Source organism: Xiphophorus maculatus, chromosome 14 (genome assembly GCF_002775205.1).
Source record: "Xiphophorus maculatus strain JP 163 A chromosome 14, X_maculatus-5.0-male, whole genome shotgun sequence".
Lineage (NCBI taxonomy): Eukaryota > Metazoa > Chordata > Actinopteri > Cyprinodontiformes > Poeciliidae > Xiphophorus > Xiphophorus maculatus.
The window spans coordinates 20,989,834-21,003,141 of record NC_036456.1 but is presented as its reverse complement, the minus strand read 5'-3'; the positions used below and the strand labels follow the sequence as shown (position 1 = coordinate 21,003,141).

Here is a 13,308-nt window from a genome sequence, read left to right as displayed (position 1 = left end):
CATCATTGGGGTCTTCGGGCTGCGCTTTGTCTGGTCCCTCACCTAGGACCTGTCTGCCTTGGGTGACCCTACCAGGGGCATGAAGCCCCAGACAGCATAGCTCCTAAGATCATTGGGGCCCTCAAACCCTCCACCAGGATAAGGTGGCAGCACAAGGAGAGGTCTTCCACACATGTTGGCTATAAAATTCAATAATAACTTTGGTCATTAAGGTGTAAAATATGAACTGATAACTGCCCATGAAGCTGAGATTAGTATCATAGTGAACCTGAAATGTGAGTCAGCATGAAAAAAACAAGACAGACATGAAACCAGAAACATGATTTGTATTCATAAAAATATAAAGTTTTAATTCAGAAATATTTTTATACAAAATAAAATGTAATATTTTTACATTAAATTCTCACCAATAACATATTTTCTTTCCCAGAAAGAACTTTATCCTTCAGATTAAAGGTCACATCATGCAGTGAGACTTTAGTCAGTGTTAGTTAGTGCAGGAGTCATACACAAACACTCAGTGTGACTGATCAGGTTAGTATTGCAATAAGCAAAGTAACTGATCATTAAATTATTGATCTTCCTGGTTTTTGTCACATTTACATTTAAATATGAGGACAAAATAAAAAATGTCCCAGTTGCTGACATTAGCTTGTTCTTATTGACTAAAGACGACGTTGTTTCTGCTTTGGCTGATGATCCAGAAACATCAACAACTTTCAGTCAGATCAACTGAGGATTCTGAGCATCTTCAGGGAGAAAAGAAGAAGGAGTCTTGATCTTCTTCCTCCTAATAACTATCACCATGGAAACAATGACAGCAGCTACAGCAGCTACAGTCGCCATCAGGACAACATGACTTCGACTGACCCCTAACCCGTCTTTATTCCCTCCATCCTCATTCCCTCCTTCTCCTCTGTTTCCATCCATGTTCCCTGCAGAACAGAACCAGGAATTAGTCTGATCCCACTGAAGATCATCATCATCTGTTCTGGATCAGAACCAGGAAGCTGCTGGTTTTGATCTAGAAATAAACACTCACCTCGAGCTACATCCAGCTGGATGATGGTGCTTTCTAAGTTGGCTCTCTTCCTGCGTGTGTTGCTTTTTAGTTCAGTCCGGACACGGCACTCATACACTCCACTGTCCTTCTCTGTCACATTCTTTATAGTCAAATTGATTTGTCCATCAGTGGTGTAAAAGCTTTGGAGTTTTGTTCTGCCCAAGTACTGTGGATTCTGGAGAGCTTCATCAATCCGGTCATCCCTGTAGAGAAGCACATATCGTGGCTCCAGGTCGTCTCTGGTCAGGCTTACAACTGAGACTTTGCTGTTCCTGCCAGCTCTACATGGCAGATCGACGTTCTGTTCAGGTTTTGCTGTGATTTTTACAGGATCTGCAAAAACAAACAACAACAAAACACAATCATCCAGAGTTCAGCTTCTGACTTCAATAATCCAACAGAACACAAAGTCTAAAGTTACTGTCTGTTTACATAAAAGATCATCAGGAAGATCTAGACATGATTGTTTCCCCTTTATTGCTTATGTTTGTAACTATGATCAAATAATGATATCTGCAGGTAGTTCATAACAACCATCAGCACCAGGTGCCCCTCCTCCCCCAGGATGTGTCTCCCCTCTCCTCCTCTCTGCCTGTCAGGGACCCATCTGTGAAGTGACAGCAGTTAGATGGTCTGGTTCTCTGGGCAGCCAGAACCACCCAGAGCTAAACCCACTGTCTCTCCTCATCATCCTCAACAACCTGCTGTAATCACTTCCAGATCCTCAGAACCAGCCTTTCTCTGGACCTGAGCTGGTCCTGATACTCTGATGCTGTTCAGATGAAGGTCCAGCAGAAACTGGACTTCCTGCTCCAGCTGGAGAAGAAAAACCTTCCACTGCTGGTCGTCTTCTACACCAGTGATTAGGGCAGTGGAGAGACGAGATGAGAGGAGAGGAGCTTGTGAGTTTTAGGTCTGGTTCACACCATTTAAGGATTGTGGGCCGATTTTCCAAACCTCTGTGACCACAGAGCCGATAAAAGTCCAACAGGTTCGGTCGGTTCGTGAGTCCAGCAGCAACACACCACAGAACCGATTCCAGAAGAAAATCCAGCAGCATCTTTTGACTCTTTTAGAGGTTAAATAGAAAAGGGGAAGATGAGGCTTGGGAGAAGCTGGTGGACGGAGATTCAGAGTAGCTTCTCTCCTTTTGGTTAATATCTGTGAGCTGAGATCCGGAATGGAAAATAAAATGATTCCTGATGTTTAAAAGTGACACATCAACACACCACCTTCATCTGGTCTGGACCTGCTGAGAGAGAATATGAAAAATAAAACAGACTGGAAGAGATTTGCAAAGATGCAAATTTGGTATCATGCAGATAATTTCAGAGCTAATTTAGAGATCTTGACTTTAACATTTTAAAAGTAATCTGCAAATGAACAGACAAAGCAGAAAACAAATTAAAAGCTACAAATATTAGATAAAACAAACAAATTTAATTTGACACTTTCTGAAAAGCTGCAATACGCAGTATGGAGGTCTGGTCCTGCCAAAATTGGTAACTGTTAGGTGAAATATGTATATTATCATATATTTGTTGTTTCCTTTATAACAATAGTGTTACTTTTATGATGTTCCTTGATTGTTTTCTTTTCCCTAAACATAAAGACTGTTTCTGTATGTTATGATCTACTTTATCTCCTTCTTCACAAGAGGGCCTCCCTGAAGAGAAGCAGTGATAACCGGGCTCACGGGGTTCATTGCTCAGCAGGACTTCTTCTTCCTTTGAGCTGTTAGATAGCTGACGAATCGTCGCCTTGAAGATATACGACCTGTTCTGTTTTTACTCTGTGTTTTAATGCAAGATAACGTGTTTAGTTAGTGATTGTCATTAGCACTGCAACTAAATGTTTTGTCCCCGCCCCTTAGAGTTGCAGTGCTCTCTGTGATAGGGACTCTGAAAGTAATAAAAAGAGAGGAGCGGACAAATGTGTTTCAGAGCGGTTGGAGATTTGTAACTGTAAACACATCTCTGTCCGTTCTCCTCGCGAGTACAAAAGAATCTAACTCTCTTGTCTTTTCTGTGTTTGTTCAACTTGTCTTTAATAGGTGTCAAACCTGACATTTAGTTATATTAGTTATGTTATCTGAGAAAGAAAAAAGATTTGATCTAAACCAGGAGAAAACAGTCGACAGACATCTGTAAAAAATCATAGAAAACATCCATCATCCATTCATCCATCATCCATCATCCATCATCCATCCATTATCCATCCATCCATCATCCATCCATCCATCATCCATCCATCCATCCATCTGGACCAGTACACTCTCTAATCTTTCAACTAAAAAATAAACAACTTATTGAACATTTTACTAATTAATTAAAGAAAACCTGAGAAAAGCCAGAGGGAGAATTTATTCCTCTAGAGAACCTGAACATTTTATAAAATACATTTTATTTTATAAAAATAAAATAATATGTAAATGTAATTTGTAAATTATACATATTTTATAATATGTATAAAATACATATTATTTTATAAAATATGTCGCTAATATTCTCTAGGTTCTGGTTCTGAAGCACAAAAGGTTCTGATCGTTACTGGGATCAGACTGGTTTCTCCAGAACCTGCAGTTTTCCTGCTGACGTACATGGTGACGTCATCTGCCTCTCTTCTCACCTTCAGGATTAGTGACAGAAAACATCCAGCAGGGGGAGACAAATCACATTTTCATTCAACTGGAAAAATAAAAGCTTTAAAAGTGATCATGAGCAGAAAACTGGAGGATTTGTTCTGAATTATTAATGTTTACATTTATTAGCACAACATCCAGTCTCAGTCTCTGACCGTCTGCAGGAGAACAGGCCAGCTGGACTGCAGCAGGTAAACAATGATGGATGCTGACATAACCAGGTGTGGTAGGTTTAATCTGTGAACAGAAACTGATGACTGATGACTATCTACTAGAATATTTCTTTGTTTTCTAGAATTAAAAACAGTTTGTGTTCAGTTCTGTTTCTCTGAACATTTTAAACTGAACACTGAAGGCAGCTGCAGGACCGGGTCACTTCCTGAAGGCAGATCAGATCAGAATCAACAGAAAACAGTTTATTCTGCATTCAACCTGAAATAACTTCTACCTGAGAAAAGCACATAAAACCTGCTGAAACCCGTCTGACTGGTTCTTTGTTACCACAGACAGCAGCAGGTGAGTTGCCACGGTAACGCCCCGCCCAGTTTTCCGTCATCATTTGAAATTCAAAGCATGAGGATCAGATTACAGATTAAACTGATCTGCTGCTCAGAGCAGGAACGGCCTGAAGGACATATCTGTTCTGCCTTTCTGAATGTACATTCTGCCTGAAAAACACACTTGTTCCCTTTTTAGTTCTTTTTTTGTTGTTAGTTTTCTCAGAGCAGGAACGGCCTGAAGGGTAAAATATCAGTTTCACAGAAAGTTTGAGTCAGAATTGTAACCTACAGTCCTCAGCAATGATTCAGACAGAAAATATAGCAACAGGGAATAAATACGCATAAAAAGCCCCACATTATTCTGAGTGAGGGTTTTTCCCAGCATGCAACGGGATCTTTCTTTATAATGTCATATATGGACTTGTTTTCGTTTGAAAAGACTTCGTCATTCTGACTAAAGGAGAAGTCCTGCCAAAACAAAGAGCCAACAAATCCAGCCAGAAACTTGATCTGCTATAAAAACCCTGAAACACGTTGAGGAGAAACGAGGAGCAGATAAAACCAGAGTTTACTGAGAGATTCAGAGTCTCACTATGAGAAACAGGAAGAGCTGCAGTCTGAGTTAAAAAATAACTGCTAAAGTTTTAACATTAAGGAGAGAAAAGAAACAGCTTCAGTACAAAGTTTGCTGTTTGTTTCTCTTGGTTCTGATCCATTACAGGTTTATTTTTAATCTGTTAAGACTAGAAAAGTGACTAATTTAGTCATTTACTGTAGAAACAGAAGAAGCAACAAACTGTAATAGTCTGGTTCATGTCTTACATCAAACCGAGTCACGTGTTGGGCTGAGGTCTGGTAATTTTCCAGCCGAACCCAGTGGGAGGGTCTGGCATCTGTTTACATCTCAGTTACAGGAACAGGATGAGGCGTTTCTCTGACTGTTTCCTGAGAAATGAAAGCTATCTTTACTGAAGCCTGTTTCCTCAGTTTAGTTTTACTGCAAACATTTCTGAAGTTATTAAAAGAAGAGAAATAGTTCACAAAAACCTTTTCAAATGAACTGTAGTTGTTCTCATTAAAGCCAAACTTATTTAAATCTGTGGCGTTTTTGTGGAGGATTAAATGCTGAGCTGAAATGATCAAATCTAACAAAAGTTCAGGGTTGATGTTTCAGGTTCTGCAAACTGTCTGCAGAGTCAGAACAATGACAGGAAAATGATTCTACTGATGTTGGGCTGATGCTAACAGCTACTGCCCTGACATTAAACAATTAAACTTTGAGTTAAAACATCAAATATTTCATCAGTTCATCACATAGAAACACTTTAGAATCTGTAATTTCTTCTAAAGTCCATTTATTCATGTGATTCTTCCATCTCAGACAGTTTTTCTAGCCGACATTCAAAATGGCCCCTCTGTAGTTCAGACTCTTCTGTCGTCTGAATTTCTGACTCCATCGTTCAAACAGTGGGTGAAAATCATTTACATGAAGCTGCAAATGATTGTAACCCACAGATTCTGTTCCTCAGAATATCTATTCTCTCTCTTCTTCTTCCCTGACCATTATAAGCTCAAACTTTATCAGCAGAAAGTTCATCTTTACTTTCTGTCTTTATAATAAACTTCAGTTACTGGAAAAGGAGGCTGTTAGTAACTTCAGCCGCCAAACATGACTGGACTGGAATCTGATTATCTTAAAGTCTTTCACATTCATTCCTGAAAGACTTGATTAAACTTGCACAACCTTTACTGCACACACACACCCACGCACACACACACACACCTGCAGAGCCTCCAAGCAACACACTAACTTCTGCACTATAATCATTATAGCTTACTGCAATATTGACTGAAAACATTTGGTGTTTGGACTATTTAGCTGGACTCTGACACACACAGGCTGTCAGCAACAACATGTGATTCACTGCATTCATGTGTAAAGTTAACCTGCTGTGTCATCATCTAATCTAGAAACACAAATCTGTTGATCACAGGACTGCAGACAAACAGCTCAAATGTGAATAGAGACATGTCTACACATTTGACTAAATGAGCATGATTATTTTTATCGTTGAACAATTCGCTTTTCTTTTCTTGTCATTAATTCTTATCATGCAAACTTTGTCAGAGAATAAAACACCAGAGGAACTTCCCTGTTTGACGCTGAACCATCAGGTGACTCAGCTGTCAGCAGTTTCTATGCAGGAGTTAGTGAGCTTGCTTTTTACTTGTGAAAAAAAAATCCAACATGATAAGACATAACACTATTATGTGTCTGTAAACATCAGCAAATGTTACTGTAAATATGCCAGACAAACAGTGGTAGGGTTTTCTCTTGGAAATGTTTTAACCGAATAACGACATTCAGAATTCAAATTAGCAAAAAACTTATTTTATTTTCATCAAAGTTAAGTACAATTCCTTGATGATGTTTAAATATTATGTTTGAAAGATAATTAACACTTGCATAACCTTCCTCAGTAACCCTCCCCATTTTCCCGGGCTTGGGACCGGCATTAGGAATATACGGTCTTGTGGCCCTATTGGCTGGGTTGTCATGATGGAAGCTGAGTGAAGGGCAGCAAGATGTTCTGCTGATGTATGCAGCTATTAGTCAGACCGGAGGAGTCTGGGGAGTTTCACCCTGGGGAGGGGAGACAGTCCTTTTCTTCCAGACAATCACAGCAAACAGAGCAGTAACCATAGCAACCACCATCAGCCCAACCAGTCCAATGTGTCCTCGACCTGCAGAAGAGAACCAGGAATTAGTCTGATCCCACTGAAAATCATCATCATCTGATCTCAGACCAGCTGCTTTCTACAGAGTCTCATCATCATCTGTTCTGGATCAGAACCAGCAGTTTCCTGGTTCCTGGTTAAACACTCACCTGGAGGAGGAGGAGCCACATGAAGGTAGACAGTGCTGATTGGCTGAATGTCTCTCTTTTTACGGTTTGTTTCTCTCACAACATAACACTCATATCTTCCACTGTCCTCAAGTTTCACGTTCCTCAGCTTCAGAGACACGTCTCCTTTCTCCAGGTCCACCACATCAACTCGTCCCTTGTAGCTTTGTTCTGTGATTTCCAGATCTGGGTTTGTGTTGTCAAAGACGAAGACATATTCTGAGTGTATGCCATCTCTGCTCCACTCCACAATTTGAAAAGGCGTGTAGTCACTGGCCTGACATGGCAGAATAACATCCTCTCCAACTGCACCAGTGATGGTCTTACCTGCAGGACAGAAAACAACACAGAGCAGAGAGGATTAACAGAAACAAAGGTGAAACTTCCATCATTCTGGACATTAAATGTAGTTGTTCCTTTCAGAAGAAGCTAATAAAGAACAATAATAGTTTCACCTTGTAGAGGACATTCTCTGAAGTCTAGAGTCAGTAACAAACTGATCTCTCCCAGAAACAGAAAAACAGACTCTATTGTGGTGATGGGCGTTTTTAGACCTCTGGACTGAAACACCAGAGGTTTTTGAACAGCCTCAGAACTCATGAAGGATTTCATTTTAAAACACACATCTGTTAATAACCTCCAATAAATACATTAAATACTAGAACAATTTAATATGGAGTCTTTTTAAATCGGTTTTCATCCTCTTTGCCTTTTTTAAGAAGACTTTGTGAAAAAGTCAGAAAAATTGTTTAAAAGGAGTTTCTTAAAACTACACCATGAGCAACGAGACTTTCTTTCTTCTGCATTTAAATTCCAAAGATTGGGGGAAAGAGGTGATCAGTCAGCCTATAGAGGTTTGAATTATGAATAAAGCTGCTTGGTTCAGGGAGGGGTTGCTATAATCCTGTGGCTGTGGTTGGCAGGAAGTAATGTCAGCAGAGCCAGAGCTGTAGGGAGACGGACTGAGGACAGAGGGACAGGCAGACATGTCTGGATATGAATCAATAAGGAGCTTCAGATGTTTAATGTGGATACCAGCAAAATTTGTCTGACTGAACTGGCAAAAGACTTGTACATTTTTATATAACTGAGCATGTAATTATACTAGGTTTTTTTGTTTCCTTTTATTCTTAACTGGAGTGCTAACAAGAAAATAAAATTATTTAACAAGTTATGCTTCATTCATATACTCTCCAAAACCCATGCGACAAAAATACTCTAGTATATTTCAAACATGTTTGTGTAAGTACATGTTAAGTATACTAAGTACTAAGTGTACTATTTACAGTGAACCCTCGTTTTTCGCGGCGGTTACGTTCCAAAAAGAACCTGTGATCGGCGAAATCCACGAAGTAGGAACCTTTATTATTTTACATTTATTATACAATAAAATACTCCATAATACATTGAAACCAAAGAAAAAAACCTTTTTACAGGCCCAAGCATTTGTTTAACAAATAAAAATACTGAATAAACGCTTTGTTTTTTGTTTTTTTACAAATAACTACTGTACTGTAAAATAATAATTTTAATCATCAAGACGAACTGAAGGCTTCAAATTGCAGAGATCAGCGCCGCCTCACCGCGACCTGAGTTATTGGATTAGAACGGGAGAAAATAAAAAATGATTATGAAAAACAACAAAACAAAGTACAGTAGGACAAATAGTGACTATCATGTATTTCACTGCTCTTCTGACTGAGCCGCTGCAGCCTGACTCCGCTCTGTAGGGTTTTTTCTTCTAAAGCCCGAGGTGCAGGTGTGTTTTTTCAAGAGAAGAACATAGTTATCGGTGGCTGCTGTCGCTCTTTTTCCTTCTGGGCAAAAAGATTCTTATAAACCGACATGCCACCAACGATTATGTTGAATATGGAAGCTGTTTTACGTTTGTGTACATATTAAACCGCAACGTTGTTGACACACAGGTAGAGAAGAGGCGGAGAGACTGTTTAGCCAATCAGAATGCAGAACACAATGCAGGTGGAAATCCGTGAAGCAGCGAGACGTGACAGGTGAACCGCGAAATAATGAGGGTTCACTGTAAATAGGATTATAGGAACATGCTTGTGCCAATTTTAACATCATAACTTTAAACACACTTAAATATAATTGGACCAAAATACACTTTTAATAAATATATTAAATAAAAGTATACTTTAAGTGAACAAAATATGCATTTGCTCAAGTAATGAAACAATATGCATTTACAGATATTTTGTGTATATTTTAATATATATGGTCAAAATAGAATTTTTAAAAATTCACTTAACTCTGACTTTAAAAGTAAACTATTAAAAATACTGGAATTTCAGTATGTTTTAAATTACATCTCAGTTTGGTTTACCCAAAGGGAAAATACCACATCGATGTTCAGGTAAATATCATCGCTACCTGTCAATAAGTTCTGTCACTAAGCGAAAGTTTCTGCTTCAGAGGCAGAACAAAGAAACTGTAAAAAACTCGAACTGGTGAGCTTCACAACTCACCTTCAGCAGAGGCAGAAATCAGCAGAACCAGGCTGAGAGACACAAATCTGGGGGCCCACCCACAATCCATGACTTCAGTGCACGAAAAACTGTCCCTGCTCGGAGAAAGAGACTTACAGATCGACTTTTTGTCCGCGTTTACGGACAAAAAGTCGATCTGAGAGTCTACTGTCAGATCGCCACACCCAGACGAAACTCAGCCCCACAGCAGCTGGTTGATGTCAGCAAGTCATAAAAAAACAAATATCAAAGAGCAAAAGTGAAACTAAATCGATGCTTGGAACATTTTGTTTCAACATTACTGGTTTGATGGAACTTTTCATAAAATATACATGTCATTTTTTTCTAAAGAAAATAAAGTTGTGTATTGTATTTTTTTTATTATTATTTCAAAATGAAGTGCATTTCGCGTATCTGCTACTTCCCTATCGGAAGAATGAACAGTTTTAACTCTCTTGAATTTTCATGGAGTTTATTTCACTCCGATGAGTGAAATAAACTCGAAATACGAAGAAGTATTTTAATGAGGCATAATTCAGCTTATGAAAATAATATTGTTGGAGCTGATGTGCCAGTATTTCCCTTCCTACCCCAGAAAAGCATTCAAATGAACGGCAGGAAAATGACTACATTTTCACAAAAATACAACATATTTCATACACAATGTTAACCCTGATGTACTTTCCTCAGGGCTACACAGAGACATTTGGAGGGACTCGAAGTTAAAAAGGTGGGTTTCAGGTGAAGGCTGAAGGAGGAGCAGCTTTGCTGCCAGCAGCCCGGAGGAAGGAGGAGCTAGGAGGGCGTTCTTTCAAGCGTTTGTTGGTTAAAGTTAAAGTGATGGAGGTGTAATTTGGAGTTAATCAGGTTATTTTAAACAAGAAAGTGCGATGGATGAATGCGAAGAATTAGATGACTCAGATAATTGTAGTATGAATAGTGATTATTGTAAAAGAAATGCAGAAACAGGAGACTGGCAAACAGTGAACCGAGAAAATAAGAAAAGGAAAGGATTTGAATCTGATGAAGGAAAAAGAGAGGAAAATAAAAGGAATGAAATTAAAGTGATTCTTAGATTCCAGACCCCATGTGCTTTGAATCCTTTAAAAATAAGTGAGGCAATATATAAAATAATAGGTCAGGTGAAAGCAGTCAAAACGTTAAGAGATGATAATCTATTGGTGTTATGCAGAGATAGAGATCAGGTGCAGGACTAATGAGATGCAAGAAAAACAGTCAAGCCACAAATATGGTAGAATAAAGGAAAAGTAATGGGAGTAATATCTGTTATGTATCTGGAGTATCAACTGATCTGACAGAGGAAGAGATTAAAGGTAAAAGGAGCTCTGGTGATTAAAGTGAAGCTCTTGTTTGTTACAAGAGAAGGAGGTAAAAGTCCTGGTAAGTCAGTTATGTTAATCCTAGAAGAGGATAGATTACCTGAAAAAGTGATGATTGGATATGTCAGTTATTCAATAAGGCAATATATTCCTCCACCAACCAGATGCTGCAAATGTTTGGACAGATTGCTGCTGCTTGCAGAGCTAAAGCCAAGTGTGGAGGGGAGCGTGAGGATGAAAATGTTCTGAAGGAACTAAATTAAAGTTTGTGGTGGGGAACAAAGTTCTGCATTTAAAGGATGTGAAGCTCATAAAAGCAGCGCAAGTACAAAATATACAGGCAAAGGAAAAAGTTACCTATGCAGATGCAGTTAAAACGGTAATTTAATGTTAATGATAAAAACATTTCTGTGTCTCAAACAACAGAGCAAATGCAGAACCAGAGAATCTCAGGAAATACAATGATGGTGGAGAAAAAGAAATGTGTTGCATTTATTGTGGAAGTAATAAATAGTTCAGCACAGACAGATAGTAGAACAGAGCAAATTAAAATAATAATTAAAGCAGCAGAAAAATACCTAGAGATTGAAGACTTGTCTTTTCAGTTCAGTTTTAACATCTGGGATAAATGAAGGTCAACAGTCCAGCAATGGGGAAATTTAATGGTTTTATCCATATTGCAGTGGAATGCAAGAAGCTTAATTGCTAATAGACAAGAGTTAAAAATTTTTATTGAAAGACAGAATGTTAAACCAAACACAGTCTGGATTCAAGAATCCCGGTTAAAACCATCACTTGATTTTATTCTTAATGGAAATACAGCATTATGTAAAGATAGAAATCCACATGTAGGAGGAGGGGTTGCTATATTTGTTCAGAAGGGAATTAGTTATAAAGTTTTAAACAATGTCAGGCCAAATTAATAAACAGTTATATAAAGAACCGAAAGGACTGGAAACAAAATAAAGAAAAAGGAGAAAATACAAGTTAAAATGTCAGCATCACCAGGTGTGGCCCTCTGGCCACGCCGCAGCAGGAGGCGAACTGGGCGTGCCAACGCCACACCCCAAACACCATCTTAATCAGGGCGTGTAGCCGCCACCACAGTCCGACTTTGATTAGTATTGTGCAGAAATCCGGGAGACAACAGAGCAGCAATGGTCCAAATACGGGGAGACCTATAAAAGTTAATTAGTCACCTTTTAAACAAACTGCAACAAACTGGAGCTTACAATGAGCACACACCACACACACACACGCCCACACACACGCCCACACACACACACCCACTCGTAGAACGAGGAAGAGGAGGAGAAGAGCAGCTCAGTGGCGTTTTACCTACAATCACACTCAAATTCAGGTTTTCTAACAAAGATCAGCTACAGTGCAGGGAGAGAGGAGACCTGCCACCAGGAAACCAAAGCAGCCTGCAGCTCACTTAGCGACTTGTTGCTGTTTACGGCCAGAAGCCACACAGGGGGAGCAAGAGGAGGACATGTGTCCTACTGAACCAGCAGCTTCTTATAAACCACGCCCACTTTACCCAATAGGAACTTCTATATGTGTAGAAATATATATATTTCTATGCCACTACATTATGCTTTGGAAGGAAAGTTTATTAATTAAGATGGATACAATGGGAATAAAATGGAAAATGTTTAATTGGATTAAGGGTTTTTTAAAGAATAGAACAATAGAAGTAAGAGTTGGGGTAAATTATTCAAATATTTATGGCATACAAAATGGAACTCCACAAGGTAGTGTATATAGCCCATTGCTTTTTAATGTAATGATTAATGATATTTTTGATAATATACATGTTAGAATCAGTAAAGCATTATATGCAGATGATGGGGCAATATTAGTAATTTAAAAAATAGAAGCAATCAGCAATTAATAAGGTTGAAAGATGGTCACATGATGGGGGTTTCATTTGTCTGTTGAGACACAAGTAATATGTTTTTCAAAAAAAAGGGTTAATCCTACACTAGATCTTAGATTATATGGGCATAAATTGAAGCAGGTAAATATCGTAAGGTACCCAGGAGTATGGTTTGATGTAAAACTTTCATTTAAGATACATTTACAAAAGATTATTGATAAATGTAAAAAAGGTATTAATATTTTGAGATGTTGGCCAGGGAACGATTGGGGGCAACAAGCACATCTTTGAAAAGATTGTATGATGTTTTAATTCGATCTGTGTTGGACTCTGGATGTATTATTTATCTGTCAGCTGCAGATTCTTTGTTATTAGATTTAGATAAAATCCAAACTAAAGCGCTCAGGAAATGTTGTGGTGCTTTTAGAACGTCTCCAGTTCCTGCTCTTCAGGTGATAACTGGAGAAAGGCCTCTGGACTTAAGGGATGA

At 38.7% G+C, this 13,308-nt stretch overlaps 1 protein-coding gene across 1 annotated transcript; it reads right to left on the bottom strand.

Moving 5' to 3' along the window:
• Positions 1 to 6,574: 6,574 nt before the first annotated feature.
• Positions 6,575 to 9,791, bottom strand: LOC102223511 (erythroid membrane-associated protein-like). Its single transcript, XM_005814604.2, has 3 exons — positions 9,597 to 9,791; positions 7,093 to 7,437; positions 6,575 to 6,949 (listed from the first exon to the last, which is right to left on the bottom strand). Exons 1-3 carry the CDS (start codon positions 9,664 to 9,666, stop codon positions 6,819 to 6,821), a joined length of 546 nt encoding a protein of 181 aa, XP_005814661.1. The 5' UTR covers positions 9,667 to 9,791; the 3' UTR covers positions 6,575 to 6,818.
• Between the last annotated feature and the right edge of the window lie 3,517 nt (positions 9,792 to 13,308).

Excerpts from the sequence above, each read along its gene's own strand:
- LOC102223511 (XM_005814604.2), bottom strand. The coding sequence starts at position 9,666 with ATGGATTGTGGGTGGGCCCCCAGATTTGTGTCTCTCAGCCTGGTTCTG. Across the intron at positions 7,438-9,596 it reads GATTTCTGCCTCTGCTGAAG|GTAAGACCATCACTGGTGCA; the intron begins GTGAGTTGTGAA and ends TCTGTCCTGCAG. Across the intron at positions 6,950-7,092 it reads TGTGGCTCCTCCTCCTCCAG|GTCGAGGACACATTGGACTG; the intron begins GTGAGTGTTTAA and ends TCTCTTCTGCAG.